Below are 20,209 nucleotides of genomic sequence, written 5' to 3'. Positions count from 1 at the left end.
ATGCACTAGCTCTGTCCTTGCCAAGAATCCTTTTCTTCATCCTTTCATAGCACTGACTCCCTACTTTCCTTGAAAAACCTACTTTAATGCTGACTCCTCAAAGGGTCTTCCCTGGTTATCTTTCCTAAAATGTAGCTCACCTGCCCCTTACTCTCACTGTCTGTCCCTTAAACTTCTTTAATTTTTAAAAATAGAAATGATCATGTCCTTAAATAAGGCTATATAATTAGAGTTACTCATTCATATGTTGGGTGACTGTTCCATTGGAACAAGACATTGGTTTTTACCTGTCTCACTGGTGCCCAGGATGATAAAAAAGCATATGCTCAAAAAGTTTTTGTGGAATGAATGAATTAAAAAAATCAAGTATATAGCATTTTTAATATATGATATTTGTGAAATTAAACACTGTCCACCAGTGGATATGGAAGAGTAAAAATAATTAGAATAAAAAATAAAGTAAAAGCGGTAGTTCAAAATGATTTCTTCGAAGTAGTCTCTAGGATGGCATATTTTGATACAAATCTATACACACACCATAGAAGGAGAACTGGACAACAATTATGAAAATAGTGTACAAATACCTCTGTAACTCAGTAACACAGTATCAGCAAAAAGAATCATACTGAACTTTCCTTTAGAGCGTACATGGCACGTTGCAGAAGGTGCATTGTCTTGGATGCTAACCAGACAGACATAGGATGGAATGGGCTTAGGAGGTGCATGTGTAAATTAAAATAACAGCAAAGAGAACATTTTGGTAGAAATCCTTAATCCTTTATGCACCTGAAACTCTAAAGTTCCAATGTAACCCTAGGGATGTGGTCAGGCATGAAGTTCTTCTCCAGATATCTTCCATTGTCCCACATTGAACCTATATTTCAGACTTTGTCTTGAAAAGACTTTATCTGTATTTTGAGCCTAGAGAGTATGAACTTGTGCATGATCAGTCTATAAACATACTAAGCACCACAAAGTTCAAGGGGGACTAAGTCCTCAGGACTCAATCTTGGTACTGTAGTTCAAGGGAGAAACCTGGACAGTATAAAGACTCAAGGGGAGCCACGCGTAGAGATCTGCTCTTCTGCAGAGTGTGTTTAATGGTGGCTGTGCGCGTGACAGGTGGGACTCCTGATGTCCATGCTCAGACCAGTCTGTGTAATATTACCTCTTCTGCAGAGCACAGAGACAGGCTCTGTTTATTAACATGAATGAGAGAAGCGCCTCTGAGACACTTGAAGTATATTAATAAAGATAAGTGGGAAGAGTAATTTTTTTGTTCTTTCCACTCAAGATGACACTAGCCAGAGTAAAACATGCATAATGAAGGCAGAGTTTTATAAAACTAAGTACATTATAAAAATGTGAAATATTGGCACTATGATTGATGATGTACTCCTTGTATTAATATGAAAACATCTGTGAAATAACAGAGGGAAAGGTAATTTTTAAATAAGATGGAAAATTTTACCTTGGTCTGAGATTGCATGAATTATGTTTTAGGGCAGAATAGGGCACTCTCTTTAAAAATACACTGGTTAACTTTTTAAAATAGAAATATGATACAGAAAAAGCATTGTGAAAAGTGATGTAAGGAGAATAAACCAAGTTATCAGTTAAAAGTTTGCTAAATTAAGCCAAAAGAAAACAATTTTCTCTAGCATATAGCATGTAGCAAGATACAGACACAACTTACTAAAGATTTATCAGGATAGACACCAGCTCTTAGTAGAGATGCTTTCCAGCTGTCCACATCCTCCTGGGAATCACATGCCAGCTCCAGGAAACGATAGTCTTTGTATACATTCCTAGAGTTTAAAATAAATCACACTTTTAGTTTTAAACCAAATTAAGAATGATTTTTATATCACTGCTGACAATATAAATGACAGTCCAAAAGGCAGCTCTCTAATAATCATTAAAGGAAAACTACCACCACCACAAAAGCATTTGTATTTTAAAATAATTAGTAAATTCCTATATGTACTTATGACATATTTTTAAAACTCACATCAAAGAGCTCAGTTATTTGCACTATGGAGCAATTAAATTAGCAAAGGAAACACAAACATATTCAATATCGCCCACTGTGGGCCATCTGATGGGGAATTGTACTGTGGGGAAGGAATCGGCTAATGCGTAGTAATTAGATCAATTTTCTGAAGCTATTTCACAAGTCTGATTGAATAAATAGCTCATACAACCTTTCAGTGCATGGCAATAAGCTCATAACTTAGAAGTCTATGCTAGGTTCAAAATAGAAATGCTCATCAAACTGTGAAAAGGGAAGACGGATATCCAGTGTTTAATAGGGTGAGGTGCCTCTACACATGATTTATAAGTACATTTGTTTTCCTGATAAAGTAATACATAAGAAGCAATGCATACCCATGTTGACAGTTTGCAAGCTGGATAAAAGAGTAAAAATGGTAACAATCAAAACATACTTTATCTGTTTGTTCTATATATTTTCACGCAGTTGAGGTTTCCTCTTTCCGCTCTTCTCTCCTTCCTTCCCCCTCTAGCTCTCTATTAATTTTATGTACTGATTGTTTTGCTAACTCCTACATCATAGTCATTTATTTCTACCATTTAAATCTTTATAAACATCAAATTATACGGTACAACATTCATCCATGTAAATACATGACATCTCCTTCACCTCCTCCTAATACTAGATAATTAAATCATTTCCTTTTTGTTTTTCCTATCATAAATAGTGCTTAGCTGACTAGTATTCATGAGCATTTGACACATTTATTACTATTATTTTCTGAGAAAAGAGTTCTACACATAGGGTTATAAGGCCAAAGCAAGACCATTGTAAAGACACCAATACACATTCCCATCACCTTTGAAGAAAAATAGCCCAGTTTAGATAGGGAACTATCAGTATATCAGATTATCGGTCTTTTTCTCTCCTTACTCTTTCTCGGTATCTCACTCAGGCTAACAGCCCCAATTCTCCCTAATATGGGAGGGCTTGCACATTTGTATCTCCTGTCTAAATCTGCCCCAGAGCCCCAAGGTCATCCTGTCTGATGACTTCTCCACTTGAGTATTTCAAAGGAACCTTGACAAACAACTCAACGGGTGATTTCTAACTTGGTCTTCTTCCCGTATTCCCTTTTCAAGCAGCAGTTGTGCAATACAGATCAACGTTTCTTTTTACACCTTCCACTCTTCTCTTCCATTTTACTACCTAAAAAATTATCCTTTTTAAAAATTGGTGGCCCCCTCATTATCATCTTTCTCTTGGGTCTCTTACATTTGTTCTCGGCACTGAAACCACCCGATCCTCTAAACATGCTAATCAGCTGTTTTATCCCTGGAGTCCAACTCCAATGGCTACCTGCTTTTAAGACTAAGACCACAGTCCCCATGATGGCCTACAAAGTCCCTACAGGCTGGCCATCATTACTTTCCTCTCCAGCATCTCTTCACAGTTTGTTCTTTCTGCTCCAGCCACATTGGCTGTCTTTTAGGTCCTCAAATGTGCCGTGCTTACTCCTAGTACCTTTGAATATGCTGCTTTCTTTCTATCTCTATTCACAGTCAACTTCTACTCTTTCTTGGGATATCAACTCCATCACAGCTTCCTCAGAAATCACTTCTTCAACTGCCCAACCGAGTCAGCTCTCTTCTTTCATGTTTTTCACATTTGTATTTACCTTTTGTTCTTAGCTCTTATCACAAATGGGATTACAGAATTAAGTATGACTTCAGAATCATAGCTGTGATTATTTCAGAATTATACATTTTCTCTCTGTTTTTTCTCTTTGCTTTCCTTTTTTCCTCATTGCTTTTTCTTTTGCTCCCTACTCACTCCTTCCTTCTTCCCTCTCTCTGTTTCTATCTATCTATCTATCTATCTATCTATCTATCTATCTATCTATCTATATCTATCTATCTATCTATCTATCTATGTATCTATTTATCTCTGCAGAGGAGAGCAAGTACATTATTTTAGTAAAAGGCAAAAGATTTATGCGATCTGAAGAGAAACCAGAATATTGCAATTATGTTATTTTTACATTACCCATTTTATCCCCAGAGGTCAGGCAAGTTCCCTATCACATATCAACAATGACTGAGATACTGGGGCCTTTTCACAAGTATAAGACAAGTCCACCTAAAAGACTCAGCATTAGACCTATGCTATAATGAATGAATGAAAATAATAGGACACTTAAAGATATCTGACATCCAGAGAGAGAGAGAGGGAAAGAATAATGAAAGCAGTCGTGGGAACTTTGGGGGAAAAGCAGAAGACAGAAAAATAACAAATGTGTGAAGAGCTATACAGTATGCACAGACTTCCTGAAACTAAGATGCAAGCTTGTTAATTAAAACATCCAATAGATAAACTATAGGAAAGAAAAATCACTGTTGAGATTAGAATTAGGGGCAATCAGAATTGAAGAGAAAAAGTGGAAAAATACAAAAAGGGAGAGATGATACACATGTAAATAAAATACCCAGACTACCTAAACCTATAAATATCAGGAGTCTTAGAAAAAGAAAAGAAAGGTAGGAGGAAAGAAATAATTATATTAGAAAACTATTTTAAAAAACTTACCCTGAGTTTTATAGAAAACGGGATCTGTACATCAAAAGTGCAACTTCAAGAATACCACTTAGACACCACTTAGGCATAGACTAACACAATTCCTGAATTCTGAGATAAAGAAAACATTTTAAAGAATTGGAATCCTACACTCATCAAGATATCCACATACCCAATCTGAGAAAAATCCTAAAGCAGGCTTAGGGTTAGTACAATACCAAATGAACCCATAGTGTGTTCAAGGTGAGGGAAGATTAAGAGGGGAGAAAACAATGGCATGGAATAAATCTTGCAAATAAAAAGAAATAATAAAAATTTAGAAATGCACCATAAAAATGTTAAATTGAACATTGACGTGAAAGAGACATATTTCAATAGAAACTTTAATAGTCTAACAGGTGGGAGTGAGTAAGAAGAATAAAAATGTACCCAAGGTCCCCTCTGGCACATGCAGGAATGGAGAGGAGAGAAGCAGAAGTATCTCATTATTAGGAACAGTAGGTTAGTAGAGAAGAAGAAGAAATATCTCTCTCATGGAAGAAATAATTGATACTTTGCTTCAGGTAACAATGATCTATTTAATATTAGTGAAATAAAAATATAGAAAGAAAAACAATTAATTATTTTTTAGTAAATCAACTAGAAAAGAAAAAGAACAGAAAAAGAATCAACTTGACTATATAAATTTAAAATAATAGAGCAGAAGTAAAATAAAATATATAAATAATTAAATTAATACAATTGAAGTGAATTCTCTACATTTAGTCACATATTTTAGTTTAAAAAAGAAACCAAGGATGTGGTCCAGTGGGGCCATGCCCGATTGGCAAGTGCAAGGACTTGACTTTGATCCCCAGTATCACAAAAACAAAACAAAACAAAAAACAAAAAAACTCCAAAACAATGCCCCCCAAAAAACAAATTGTAAATTAAAAATTGTCAGTAAAGAACAAAACAAAATTTAAAAACATGAATGGCAATATTAATAGCAGACAAGGTGGAATTTAAAAGTATGGAACAGAATAAACAATATGAAAACACTGAATAGGAATATTATATAAAATATAATTTATAAAGATAAGAAACAGCACATAAAGCTGTTTGTACTCAATAATATAGTATATAAGTACACCAAGCAAGTGCTACTAAGGATACACATGGATTCAATATATGTAATAATAAATTGAAGTATAAATACAGACAAATTTGAGTATAACTTTCAAATTAGATGGTTACAGTAGGCAAAATTCAGTGTATATATAAGAAGTAGTATAATTACAAAAGTTCTTTTAAATGTATTTTATTATTGCATATTAATTTTACAAAATATGGAGTTTAAATGTGGTATTTTCATACACATATATAACATATTTTGAAAATCCCTCATTATTCTCCATTCGACCCATCTCCTCCAGTTCCTTTCCTCTTGTTTAATAACAATTTCCCACAAAGAAATCCTTTTAATGCAATCCTTTATCCCTTGGCTAGAAGACACAGATTTTTCATTATGCACAAAACATATATAAGAATCAGTCATATACAACACATATATACAATAACTTCCTTAACAAACTTCAAAAAGGAGATGCTATCCAAATTATGTTCTTTGATCACACCTCCCAAAATTTTAGACAAAAAAGGTAAGAAAGAAAAACTTAGTAACATATGCCTAGACAATCACTGTAAGACACACACACACACACACACACACACACACACACACACAGCCACACACTCACATATACACACACACCCAAAAATAAGTAAACAATTTATATGAAGGTAATAATAATATAAAGATTTTATAGCCAAACAGTGGAGCCTAAAAACAAGGATTTAGGGATGTGAATACATTCACCGTTTAGGAAAGAGAAAAAGTTGGGGGGAGAAAATTATAAGGTGATTTAAAAACAAAAACAGAGTTTAATGACATTAAAGCTATAATTAATGAAACAGGAAGTGTGAAAACATAAAATATAATAACATCCACAAGTGTTTTCTTCTTATCAATAAATAAAACATATACAATCCTAATTAAAAAAGAAAGTGGAAGAAAACAGTATAAAGATCACAAATGAGAAAGGATAGGATACATAACCACAAATATAGAAAAGACAATAAATTAAACTTAAATATTATCTACAACCTTAGGGTAAAATTAAAACTAGAAGAAATTAATACTAAAAAAGTATATAAATTACCAAAATTAACTCAGAAAGAACTGGAAAATCTAAGTTCTTAACAAAACACCAGGAGAATAAGTTACTTTATTTAAAAGGCCAATACTCTTTTCCTCTAAAATAAAAAGCAAGACAAGGTTTCCACTATTACCACTCCTGTTCAATAGACTACTCAAAACTTTAGCCAGAGAAATCAGGCAATAGAAAGAAATAAAAGGGATATGTATAGGAAAGAAGAAGTCAAACTATTCTAATTTGTAGAGGACATGATCCTCTACACAAAAGATCCCTGAAACTCTACCAAATGACTCTTAGAGCTAATAAACAATTTCAACAAAGTAGCAAGGTATAAAATCAACACACAAACATCATTAGTATTTCCAGTAGACCCATAATGAACCCACCATGAAAGAAATTAAGAAAACAATACTATGCACAATAATTTAAAGAAAAATTAAGTACTTATGAATTAACCTAACAAAGGAAGTGAAAGACCTCAACAATGAAAACTATAGCACTCTGAAAAAGTGACCAGAGAGGATATCAGGAAATGGAAACATAATCCATGTTCCTGGATAGGCAGAACCAGAGTCAAAATGGCCATACTTACAAAATCAACATACAGATTTAATCTCAATCAAAATACCAACCGCATTCCTTACAGAACTAGAGAAAACAATCCTGAAATTCATATGGAACCCCCCCAAAAAAATTGAGAATAGCAAAACCAATGCTGTGAAACAAGAGTAAAGCAGGAAGCCTCACAATCCAAGATTCCAAGTATATTATAAAGCTATCGTGATAAAAACAGCATGCAACTGACACAAAAACAGATATGTGCATCAGTGAAACAAAAGAGCATGCAGAAATAACTCCAAGTACATTTAGTCATCTGATATTTGACAAAGGGGCCAAAAATACAAGCTGGAGAAAAGATAGCTTCTTTAATAAATGGTGTTGGGAAAACTGGCTATACATACGTAGAAGATTGAAGCTAGACCTGTATCTCTCACTGTGTAATAAAACAGAGTAAAGATGGATCAAAGATTTAAATATTAGAATAGAAACACTTAACCTTCTGGAAGATAGAGTAGGTAAAATTCTTGAAGACTCAAGAATAGGAAAGGACTTTCTGAAGAGGACCCAACAGCACCAAAAATAATGCAAAGAATCAGCAAATGCGATTGCATTACCTCACGGTCTCACAGTGACCTCCATTAATAGATCTTCAATAAATAGCTATTGAATAATGAGTCTTACTTCCATAAATGTTGAACACCATCTTTAAAGTCTTTGCTAATTTTATTACTTAAGAAAGTGTTTCTCCACCAATGCTTTAATATTTTTGCTCACTGATGAGGTTGTCCACTTTTACATTTATAGAAATTATGTTCTGTGTCCTGATTTCATTAAATAATATATGAAATACAAATCAATATTTTTGTGTAGTATTTCAAAGGCTCTGCAGTTTTTATTTGGATTTACTTGACATATCTTTATCTCTTATCTTCTCTTCTCTATTTGTTTTACTCTTTAAAACTACCTATTTTTTATAAATGTTAACTTTTTATTCTGATCTGAAAACCACCACCTATGATTAGGAAAGTTTTAATAATGTTTATTTCTTGCCATACCTATATATTTGGTCTTAGTTTTGTTGTTTTGAGATATTCTTTGCTTTTTTTTTAATGCTTTTTATGGCTTCCTTTATGTTGATAAATCAACTGCCTTTTTGGCTTCTAATTTTTAACCATTCTAAAATACATTATCTTCAAGTTTTTTCAGAGCATTATTGAATTCATTTTTGTACATATTAAATTTAGAAATAAAATGATAGCTCCTCACTTCAAGAACATAGAGAAATTTATTTTCTGTCCCTTTATTGAGTGGCATTTGCTAATCTGTCTAGAAAGTCTATGCTAGATTATTTCTGAATAATTGCTCACATATCTTCTAAAAATTTCCCTCTTTTTAAAAAACATTTTGTATGTAATTTTGTAATATATAGGCAATTATTTGGAAGTACTGATCATAAAGCATTTTCTACCTGCATTTCCCCATGTGTAAATTCTTATTTGGATTCATTTTTTAAGTTGGTCTGATGATTGAAAGTTGGCTATCTGGATTTCTGGTTGGCACAGTACCTACTTTTCTCAAGGCAATGTAGTAGAGAAATAGAAAACCTTCTTTTGGTTGTCTTCCTTTTTTTCTTTAAATCATGATAAAACATGCACTGGTCACCGATCAGTTTTCAACCCAGTTTTCACTCTATGAGTCTTAAAAATAGGTAACTAGATAGTTTTACTTTCTAGTACTTTTGAGATGTTCTGTCTCTGTTGTGTATGAATTTTGAGATGACTTAAAGAAAATTCTAATTTTTCACTTTTTAAAAGAAAATCAATCTCATTTAATCTTCATGGCAACTCTACAAAATTGGTAGTAGGTTGTTTCACAGATCAGAAAACCAAGATTCAGGGAATTTAGGGGACTCTTCCAGGATCATCTAGTCAACAAACGGCACAATCTGGGCCTACCCCAGTCCTTGGCAGATGACCTCCATAAAGCAAATATTTGCTCAGTGAATGGAAGAACAAATGTGTGAACAAATGCACAGTGGAATGAACCTGAACAGTGATTATTTTTAAAGCCATCTTTTTCATTTTTGACCAGATCCTTAACTTTCAGCAGAAAATCTAAGATATGGAAGTGTAAGGGATACACTACACCAGGCAGAATGGGTGGTTTTAGACAAATTAAGCTATATTTAAAAGAAGCTTGTTTTCTAGGTATGAAAGTTCATTGTTGGAGATTTGGAAACGTTATACCTTTGCTGCAGAGCTGAAAGGCCGATGGATTATCTTGAGAGAATAAAAATTCATTTGTTTTTAATTACCTAATTACTTTTCTACCACAGCTTTTAGCTACCAGCTCCTTACGATGGAAAGGTATGGGCAAGACAAAGCTCCACAAATGTCCAGGAGCTCCAGGCCAGCTGGAAAGCCTGAGCAGTAGAGAAGGTGCAGACTTTCCACATTCTCTGAGCAGATCTGAAGAATTCAGCTTTGGCCCATTCTCTCTGACCTTTCTCCAGTGTATTTTCTTTCAGGGGCTCTTCATATGGAAAATCTTAATTTTTTCCCCTTAAAGGAGAGCCAAATTCTTGAGAGGGAAAATAATTATCTGGTTGAAACATTAGAAGAGGGTCAAAGGCTTCTGGTGGCTTTGGCTGCTTCAGTTTTACCCATTTTTGAAGCCTCCTCTTAGGCTGTGTCTAGACATCCAGAGAGAGTTGGATACAGGTCTAAAACGCTGAACGGAGCTGATTTACTGGAAGTCTCATAAATTTTGTCCATGAAGCTTCCAGGTTCTCACCACATGCTGTAGCTGTATAGATAACCCACAGCAATTTGTACTGACTGCATTTTTTTGTTTAGTCTATTTTAGCAGCAATCATTATAGATATGAGCTTCTGAATGATTCCACTGTGAAATCCAGCTAACTACGTGTTTTACAGTTTGAAGAATTGCAAGTCACTGCAGTACTGAGATGTATGAGAAATTTTTATTCCTAAAAGAAATTTTTATCTTTAAGTACTACACTGGAGAAAATAAGACCAACGACGAGCCGATGGCTTGATAATATGTGTGCATTTTGCACCTTTATCAAAAAATGTCTTTGGTTGTTAAAAAAGATACGAAGTATAATTCCCTTACCTATGATGGCTCTTCAAACATCTAAAAGCAGCTATTAAACAGTTATGAACAATGTTTCAAAATAATCTTTAAACAAATCCCTTTACATAGTTATTAAATAATTTAATAAACATAGATTTGAGAAGTGGAACTGTTGGGCCTAAGATCTTCATGTCCCCAGGACATTTGACACAGGGCACCACCCTGGTCCCAGGGAAGCTACGCACACTGCTTGCCACCTGGCACACCCCAGGGTAACTTCTTCTTCAGCACCATCCCCTCTCACTGCTCTTAGTCTAAAAGCTCCACAATAACAATTGTCCAGCAGCCAAAATGGACAATCTTGGTTTCTACTGATATGGAGCTGTTTGCCATATTTATGAATCTTTTTGGTCTTAAGTGAATGTTCATAAGGTATATATGACATAATTTCTTTAAATTACAAATTTGCCTAACAAATTTAAAGTAGGTTGAATTTATAATAAGAAATTATGGTTTGATATAACATTTTCACAAACATAGATGCATGCCAAGGAAGGGGTGAGTGTGTGTGCGGGGGAGTGTGGGTGTGTGTAAGTTCCAAGCCCTCTAGTCTCCAAGTCAACCCTTCAGCCAATCTATTCAAGTGTTCCCAACATGAAGAAGTCTCTGGATAGTGCAGCATCCTTCTTGGCCTCTCAGGTACTTGATCTATTCAAAAAGGATTTTCTGGAGATAAAATGCCAGTAACTGATCGAGATGCAGAGTTATCCAGGTGCAAGAAAAGAGTATAGCAAAATGTTTGCCTTCTTTCTGAACAGTAACTTTTCCTACTGTAAGCTAAGGAAAATGTAGTGGTATACACTAGATCATACTGACCTACTGTGGCCATGATCATCTGTTGAAAAATCTACTCTGTACCTTTATCTTACAGTCTGAGTAAGGTAACTGCTCTGAATCTCACTTCATAAATCTAGAAAATGGGGGTAGTAGCAACATCTACCTCAGGCTAACTGTAATGAAAAATAAGATTATATTTGTGAAGAGCTCACTCAACACAATATCCAACATAAAGTAAATATACAAGCAAAATACAATTTGAAAATTTAGTTTTGCATTATCTCCACTGCCTTTAGGTTATTTACACATGACCTCCTATAAGACCAGCTCTCTTCTGCACCAGATGCATTTATATTTTTTAAACACGAAATTCATATTTTATGTTTTCATCTCACATCAGTTTGGTCCCTCAATTCTCATTTGCTCAGATGTTAGAATTCTGATTCTGGAAAATAATATATTCACAATTCATAAAGTTATCAATCAAAATTTCCAGTTTTTCCTCCCTTCTGAAACTCAGGACAATTCATGGTAGATTTTTGCTGTTCACTATCTTACTGGATTTCTCCCTCACGCCTTTCCCCTTATGTCATCATTTCTGAGCATATCCAGCCTATTAGTATAACTACAACCTGCAGACTACATATCCCTTTCCCATCTTTCCTTTCACCATTTCACTTGCCTCATAATACTCCAGTAGAATAATTTTCTTACTCAGCTGCAGAATACAAGTTGCCAAATCATGCAAGAGAATACACAGATATATACATACAACTGTGCTGATTTTACTCACTCCAAATTTATAAATATCAATTAAGCACCCAACTTTTCCAGACAGTCCTACTACAATTCTATGAGCTTTTTCACTGGGACAGAGGATTATCAATTCATACCTCTTTCCCCCTCAAATCTGCAACACACTCTTTACCACTTACACTCAGTGGATAATCTTGCTTCATGCCTCATAAGGAAAATATATGAAATCAGATGAAGATGATCCATCTTCTCCAACAAATCTCTCTGGCCGCCTGCATTTACAAGTACGGACTCTGCCTTTCCCTTGAATAATAAAATGTCAAATCTTCAACTCATATGCAGGGTCTGTGTCTTCCAAAGTTCTCGTGAATTTCTTTCCTATCTCTCTTCCTTAAAAAGTTCTTCCCTTCTTTCCCTTGGATCATTCATATGACACACAACCGTCTTAAAAGCAACCATCTTAACACACATCTTGTCGTCTCCAAGAACTGCTCTATTTTCTTTTGCTTTTTCCAGCAAAACTCCTTGAGTAATCTTGAATTGTTTTCTCCATCCTCTCCCTCTCATCTTTCCCCAGTGGACCCCCCCACCCAAGGATTGTGATCCTGGTACTGCATAACAAAGCTGTTATCAAGTCATGTGATCTCCATTTTGCCAAAACAGTCTGTCAGTTCCCTGTTTTTGTGTCATGTGGCTTTGCTGCCATTGTTTGTTTTGTAGCATTTACCATTGTTGACCACTCCCTCTGTCTTCAAGTGATTTCTCTTTAGGACCTCAGTGATTCATACTCTCCTAACTCCCATGCTTTTCCCTCATTTACTACAGCTTTTTTTTTTAATCTCTTTTGTTTTTTCCTCCTCCTTTGCTAGGTATTTAATTTCTGGGGTACCCAGGGCTGGGTCGAGGGCCTGCTTCCTTTACATACCCTTTGCCAAGCTGACCCTCCTTATAAGGTTGCCATAAATATCGCTCAGATGTGGTGAACTCCACATCTTTCCCCCTGAACTACAGATTCCCATATCCAAGCTACTATTTTCTCTCCTCCAGACATTTAGTACAATGCCCTAACCTCCCCTGGACTCTTTTCTTGCTCCACTGTCCACACAGAAGCTGCAGTGATCATCTGTAATTTTGCTCCCTCATTCAGAGTCCTCCAGTGATTTCCCACTGCAAGGAGACAAAGATCCAGACTTGTTACTACAGATGATCTGCCTTTCTAACCTCATTTATTCCATTCCTCTGTGCTGATTCTGCCTCAGCCACACCAGCTTCTCTCTCTCTCTCTCTCTCTCTCTCTCTCTCTCTCTCCCTTAGTTCAGTCTCTGGAAAGCGCTAAAGTTGTTTTTCTTCAGGATTTAGTGGGTTCTGATCCTTCTGCTGGAAACTATATTCTGCCTCATTGTTCACATTTATCATTCACAATTAACCCTCAGAGAAGCCTCCCCTGACTCCTACACTGAAAATCCTGCCTGCCCTCCCCTGACTGTTCTCGTCCATTTCATTTTTCCATTTTCTTTATATCACTTAGTTGTATCTAAAATTTTGCATGTTAACTATAATATCTGTTATCTCTTTGAACTGCAGTGTAAGTTCACTGATAGAACTTTGAGTGTTCACCCATGTATCTCCTGCACTACAATTATGGTAGATACTCATTAGTATTTGTTTGCTGACTGCTGCCATTCATCTTCTCTTGGCATCCAAACTTCTTCAAGGACTACTGATAGTTAATGATACAAAGAATTTACATTGCTATAAATAAGAATCAAACCTCTGATTTCAGTAACACAACTTTAATAAGATAGGACCAAGTATTATTTTTATCTTATAAAAATATTCATGATTCTATATATCTTTGGTAAGAAAACATCAGTGTAATAAAAGTAGAAATTATGACTAAAAAGTCAAGCAGGAGAGAACATCCAAACCACTTCAAAGTAAAACTCCAAGAAAACCTGTATCAAATAACAACTCAAAATTAGAATTACATACTATTTACTAAACAAAAAAATAACATTACACACAGGATTGAAGCTCCAGACACACAGCCAAAACTATTCAGAGGAAAAAAAAAATCATAGTCATGTGTGCCTTATTATTAAAAAGAAAAAATATATTGTCAGTATTGAATTGAATAAATTGGAAAATTACAAAACTAACCAAATAACAATACAGGAATTTATAAAGTCAGAAATTATAGAAAAACAAATATGTCATGGTTAAATTTAAGAACTTGTTATTTGATGAATCAGACAATGAAACAACACTGCAATACAGAAAATGAGAAAACAAAGTTAGAAATAAGACATATGAATTAACAGACAAGATAAAATTATCTTAAGAGCTGCTAAGTATGCTTTTATGATGGTAAATTTATAAGTAGCATTTTCATGTACAATTTCTAGGAAATATATATATATAAAATCAAAATCATGAAAGCTCAACAGATAAAAATCTACAAGATAAACTGTGAAAAGGTTTACATTTTCATGCTCTGGTCTCAGAGATTTTTATACTTCGCTTTTCTCACATTTCAGTGAATCCCTTTTTCATCTAGGACCTCTCAGAAATACTAATAAGCTAATTCATATTGCAAATCACCAAGAAATGAACATGCCATGTGGGACTGCTCAAGGTTACCCATCCTAGAATCTTTTATTTTTCTGGTAGGGGTAGTATTAAAGAGAGATTTTTTTGGAGGTAGAGGAGATCAGGGGGAGGAAGGAAGTTGGAGGGTAAACAGACCGAAAATGATCAAGGTATGTCGTATGCATGTACTAATTCCCCAGAACAAATATAACTATTATGAATTGCAAACACACACCAATAAGTTATAAAAGGACTAAATGTCTTGATATGTCACTATAAGTCGCTCTTACAAAAGAAGATAAACTCTAACATTTATTAGAAAACCAAATTCCATAAAAATTTTAAAGATCCAGCCATTGCTACCAAATAGGGTTTTTCTAGGAGAGTTTTCTGTGAGAGTGCTCTCAAAAGACTACTTGCAAGCAATACCAGGCAAAGATGACCATTCACAAATACCAATCTTCTTTAGGCTGTGACTGCCTCCCTGAAAGCTCTAATTTCAGAATCCAAATTTGCTCTCACATCTCCTCTTCCCCCAAAGTTTCCTCATGTTAGTAAACGGCCCCTTCTTATACCTAGAAGCTTGTTCCAGATGCCTCGGTATCATTCTAGACATCTTTCTCTCCTTACCTCATCTTCAGTCATTCTGGCAATGCATTTCCCTCTCAGTTCCTCTGTCTACCTTTCTAGTCCAAGATGCCATCACTTCACCACCCGAATCACAACAAAAACCTCCACCTCTCCTCTTCATTCTACAGCCAAATGTACACTCTACAGCCACAATGTTCCTTTGCAAGGGCTCCTCATTACAGTAGAACGAAGACCAACAAAACAACCTTAAAATGGCTGGTGGAGTCCTAAGTGACCTGGCCCCTGACTCTTGCCCAAGAAGCTCCAGCTTTCAGTTGCATGAATAAAACAAGCTTCTTCCCACCTCTGAGACTTTGCATATGCTGTGCCCGGAATAATCTTCCCTTTCTTCTTTTCCTAGTCTATTCGGGCATATCCTAGTATTAGTTCCAACTATCCCAAGACACTCTATCCTACATGTCCATAGAAATTATATTTTGATGACCATACTTTCCTGTCAGTCTCCATTACTATACCATACATCCCATGAGAGTAGGGGACATGTTTCTCTTGTTCATAGAACCAAATCACTGCACTGCTGCTCAGTAAATAATTGTCGATGAATAGATGAGAGACTGAAGCAGTCACTCATCACTGTGTTAGCTCAGTCTCTTTTTTTTTTCCTCATTGAGTTTATTAGTACATTTTAGGTATACAGTACAGTTACATTCATTATTGGGATCTTGTACCTTTACATGACAGATCTTGGTTCTCATTTTTCCCCATACCCCTACCCTCCCCTATTTACAAAGACTTTGATTCCATTTTTTCCTTTTCCCATAATTTTTTCTTTACTTCCTTTCCCCTACTCATCCCCCTTCCCTTATACCTTTAGCTCTTTTCTTCCTATTTCACAATGTCAATTATATAATTTCAGCTCAGTCTCTTTCATTTCTTAAAATATTTCTCCTTGTCTTTCATTATTATCCTGAAATATCATTGCAACCATATCAGAGGCTGTCTGTTGCCTTTGACTCAAAGTATCATGACTTAGAGCCAAAGGGACACATTTCTTTGACCTGAGTCAACCTGATTCTTGGCCTACGTTATTTTCTTTTCTTGACAGAATGAAGAATAAAAAGGAAAAAGAATAAATAAATACACAATAATTGGAAATAAAATAAAAATTAAAAGTTTGTACAAGAAATATTTTTAAACAGAAGAGCCTTGCAAAACACATTTACTGTAAGTGCAGCTGCAGGCAGCTGAGTCACCACTCGCCATGACCTTCTCTGCCTGCCAAGGCCACCGTGCCAGGTCTGTGTCAGCATTAATCAGTCACCACAAAAGATCTGGAAGTCAAACTTATAACTGTGAAGGATCTTAGTTATGATGAAAGAGGTCAAAGAGAAGGTAGATCACAATTTAACTAGCGGAGAGTCTCACAATACAGAATGTCTAAGATCTAAATAACTGTCCTTGCCAGATGCTAAAATAACATGACGTCACTTGAGAAGGTATGGGAATCCAAATGGAACTGTTGGGCGCAGTTAGTAGTGGGAACAGGATCGCCTGGTCTCTTGAAGAGACTTAGGCTTCTGGCCCCTTATTCTCAGGCTTCTTTGTTTCTTTCCCTGAGGAGGAAAGAGACCGCTGGTTGGATTGGGAAGTTGTAAAGGAGACGTTGAGCAAGCAGTGCCTGCAGGACATAGACACGCTCTCTCATTCCCAGATGTCCCGAGGAGCTCCGCCCTCTAGGAGGGCCTGTGGCTGCTCAGCTGTGGTTGTGATTACTGAGAGCTGAAGTAGGAACAAGACATTTGGCCTTGGTCTCCATCCCTTTGTCTCATGCCTTACCTGTCTGCCCACTGTGTACTGCTTCTAAAAATGGCAACAGCAACAATTTTCACTAGAAAGGGGTAAAAAACGATGTAATGAAGTGCCCTTCTCAAATTGCACCATGGGGGATGGCTTTGAAGAGAGGGCAAAGGTCTTGGTTTCAGAGGGGTTAAAGAGGAAGGCACAGAAAGTCTTCTGAGAGAAAATGCCCAGTAGGCAGTTGGAGATGTGAGGCTGATGTGTCTGGATAATAAATAATAACCATACTGCATGTGGCTGTGATGCTGGGTGCCATGTGAATTTGTTTATTTTATTTTAATACAGCTTGTTAGCTTTGTTAAGTTGTTTTCCCACAGGAGGACAAGCCAAACAGCCATGGGTCATGTGCCTACTTGGGCATAACCAATAGCAGGCAAATTAGCCAATATTATAATATCATTAGAAAAAAGTTGCTGTTGCAATCCAAATTTCATTTAGCCCAAAGCCATAAGAGACTTTAGAAGGGAATAAAAAGCAACTGGTGAAAAAAGCAGAGAGAGAACCACAATAATTCTCAGTCTGTCTTGTTTATTAGATCATAAGAGGTTGTGGTATGGGCTGCTTACACTCAGCATTTTTAGCATCTGAGGAATAAGTACACAGTGGCCATGGGCTCATGCTTGCCATACATTACATGAGAGGGGAAAGTGTGGCTGAGATCATACTTACCTGGCTCCTTCCCTTCTTCAAACATTCACGTTTGAAAATCACTCTACTCTACTCTAGGACCTTTCATTTGAATTAGGCTGAATAACAAAATAATAACTATTATGATTATATAAACGTGAGATAATGACTAATTTTTAAAATTCTAAAGACAAAAGATTTATAAAGAACTATCAACACAGGGGAAGTGGCAACTACACCAGAAGGCACAGTTCTGACCAAGAAGCCAAGAAAACAAAAAGTAGAAGCAACCATGAAGTAACACGGACAGTTTTGGATTTTATATTAACCCTCAAACTCCTGGACAGTGTTAGATGAGAATTTTAAGAGCCTGGGACTGGGGAGAGGATATGTAAGTTTATCGAGATTAAGAGAACAGAGTAGAGGAATGAACAGGCTAGTCAGGATCAAGGTATTCATACAGTGGCCCCCCTCAAAACTAATCTTTCAAATTATCACCTCTTGACTTTATTGTTATTTAAAATCATGTCCAGTTCTGTGAAAGTCAGGTGTCTGGATTCATTTTGGAAAGTTTTTTTTTTTTTTTAAGAGTCTTCATTACATGAAAAAAATCGGCCTTTGTGCCAGTCTTTTCTGAGGCTACCAAAAGATGTTCAGGAAGCGTAGGGGATGTTTCAGCCTTTGGGACAGATCCAGCATGCTGTACACCTGGATTCACCTAGGAAAATCCATTTTAGGTCCTCAGGATCTCAGTGTTAACCTTCAGTGAAGCTGGTGTGGAGTGAACCGCGAACATCAGATGCACAAAATTGTTTATGATCCAAAGTCTGTTCACACACATCAGTATCCTTGCTGGTAAAAGTCAGTAAAAATCAGTTTTGTAGAAGCCTGGCTAGTCAGTGAATCCTTTGGAGAAGTCACTTAAAGTGCACATCCAGTTTTCAACACAGTGGACAAAATTGATGCTTCAAAGAAAATAAATCATATTCTCAATTTTAAAGAGTCAATATTTGAATGGCAATCTGAGTTTTGCATGAAAGAATGATATTCAAGCAGATAGAGGATGATGGTAGCTATGGTCCTGCAGCCAGGAATACCACAGTGAGCCTTTAATTCTTTTGGGCCTTTGTATGCCCTGTTCTCTCTATCCTGTTCTCTCTATCCCCGACTCTACCATCTGGAAGACTTAGGTTCTTCCTCAAAGACTCCACTCAAATCTTCCTTCCTTTGAGTTTTCCCCAGTTAGCAGCAACTGAATGAATTTTTCTCTGTGGTCTTTTAAGACCTTACTTATCTACCCACTGAGTTGAACTATAGCTATCTTCTATTCATAGAAATTACTACAACAAAAGTTGGTAAAAATATAAACAATGTTAGAGTTTTATTAACAAAGGTATGGATGAAAGACTCATAGCGGACTAAGAAAAAAGAGTAGTGAGTCTGTTGAAGTTTCTATACAGAGAAACTTCCATGTCAAGTGTCTCTAAAAGATGACAGGAGGATAGATGTATTATAAATCTAATTATATGGCATATAACGGTTCCTATGGTATTCACCTCGATATATTTCTTTAGTAAACATTTGTGGAGACGCTATATACCAGATATTGTACTAAGACCTGAGGATACCTGGTGATTAAGAGAAAATACCTATTCTCATGAAGTTTATATTCTCATGAAATAGTATGTAAAAACACGATGATGAAAAGAATGCTAAGACACTAGTCATTTATTTATACCTCACTGTCAAGGTACCAAGTAAATCCCAATATCCCAATTACATTTCCTTTGTCCTCCTAAAAACAAAACAAAAACAGACATCTGTTTATTCCAGTAAGTTTCATCATTTTAACAATTACTCAAACGATGACTGAAAATAATTCAGAACACAGATAAAGGAAATCTTTACAAAGCTCTTAGTGGTTTTTAAAAATTGTTTTTGAAAAATATACACTACAAAGGAGTTTTTGACTAGACAGTCATTTCAAAAAACAACGATTTCATGTTTTAAAACTAACTTTAAAATTAAGATGTTTTTGCCTTCCAGGAAAATTTAGCAGCTGTGAGATTATTTCATTTCTCATTATATTATTTCACATTATACTGGATTTAATTTTAAGTAAAAAATATATAAAAAAGAAAATTGTATGCAACACAGAACAAAACCTATTGCAAAACAAGCAATTGCACATTTTTAACCACAAAGAAAACACAAAGACAACCTCTTATAAAAACTTAGCTGAGGAAGGAGACAACACAGCACTTTCCTAGTAGTGAAATTTACCTCTTCCTTTCCAAATTTAGAAAAAGATCCTTCTATATCTCAACAAAGTCTACACTGACTTGGTTTTGTACAAGAATGAACATGCTTTATAAATCTTGTGTTAACTGAATATATTGACTGTTTGTTTGTTTGTTTTGGTACCGGGGATTGAACCTGGGTCCTTGTGCTTGCGAGGTAGGTGGCAGCGCCACAGAGCTAAATCCCCAGCCCTGAAATAAAAAAAAAAAAAAAAAAAAAAAAAAAATTGG

At 35.6% G+C, this 20,209-nt stretch overlaps 1 protein-coding gene across 7 annotated transcripts in view; it reads right to left on the bottom strand.

Moving 5' to 3' along the window:
• Positions 1-20,209, bottom strand: part of Dnm3 (dynamin 3) — a 531,047-nt gene that overhangs the window by 110,705 nt on the left and 400,133 nt on the right. For all 7 annotated transcript variants that reach the window (XM_010635626.2, XM_033762088.1, XM_033762089.1 and 4 more), the window contains one exon: positions 1,697-1,808. In XM_010635626.2, the coding sequence (XP_010633928.1) occupies positions 1,697-1,808 (112 nt within the window). The remainder of the gene's footprint in view (positions 1-1,696; positions 1,809-20,209) is intronic.

Source organism: Fukomys damarensis, unplaced genomic scaffold (assembly GCF_012274545.1).
Source record: "Fukomys damarensis isolate Sample0158 unplaced genomic scaffold, DMR_v1.0_HiC HiC_scaffold_11, whole genome shotgun sequence".
Taxonomy (NCBI): Eukaryota; Metazoa; Chordata; class Mammalia; order Rodentia; family Bathyergidae; genus Fukomys; species Fukomys damarensis.
This window is presented reverse-complemented; position numbering and strand designations above follow the sequence as displayed.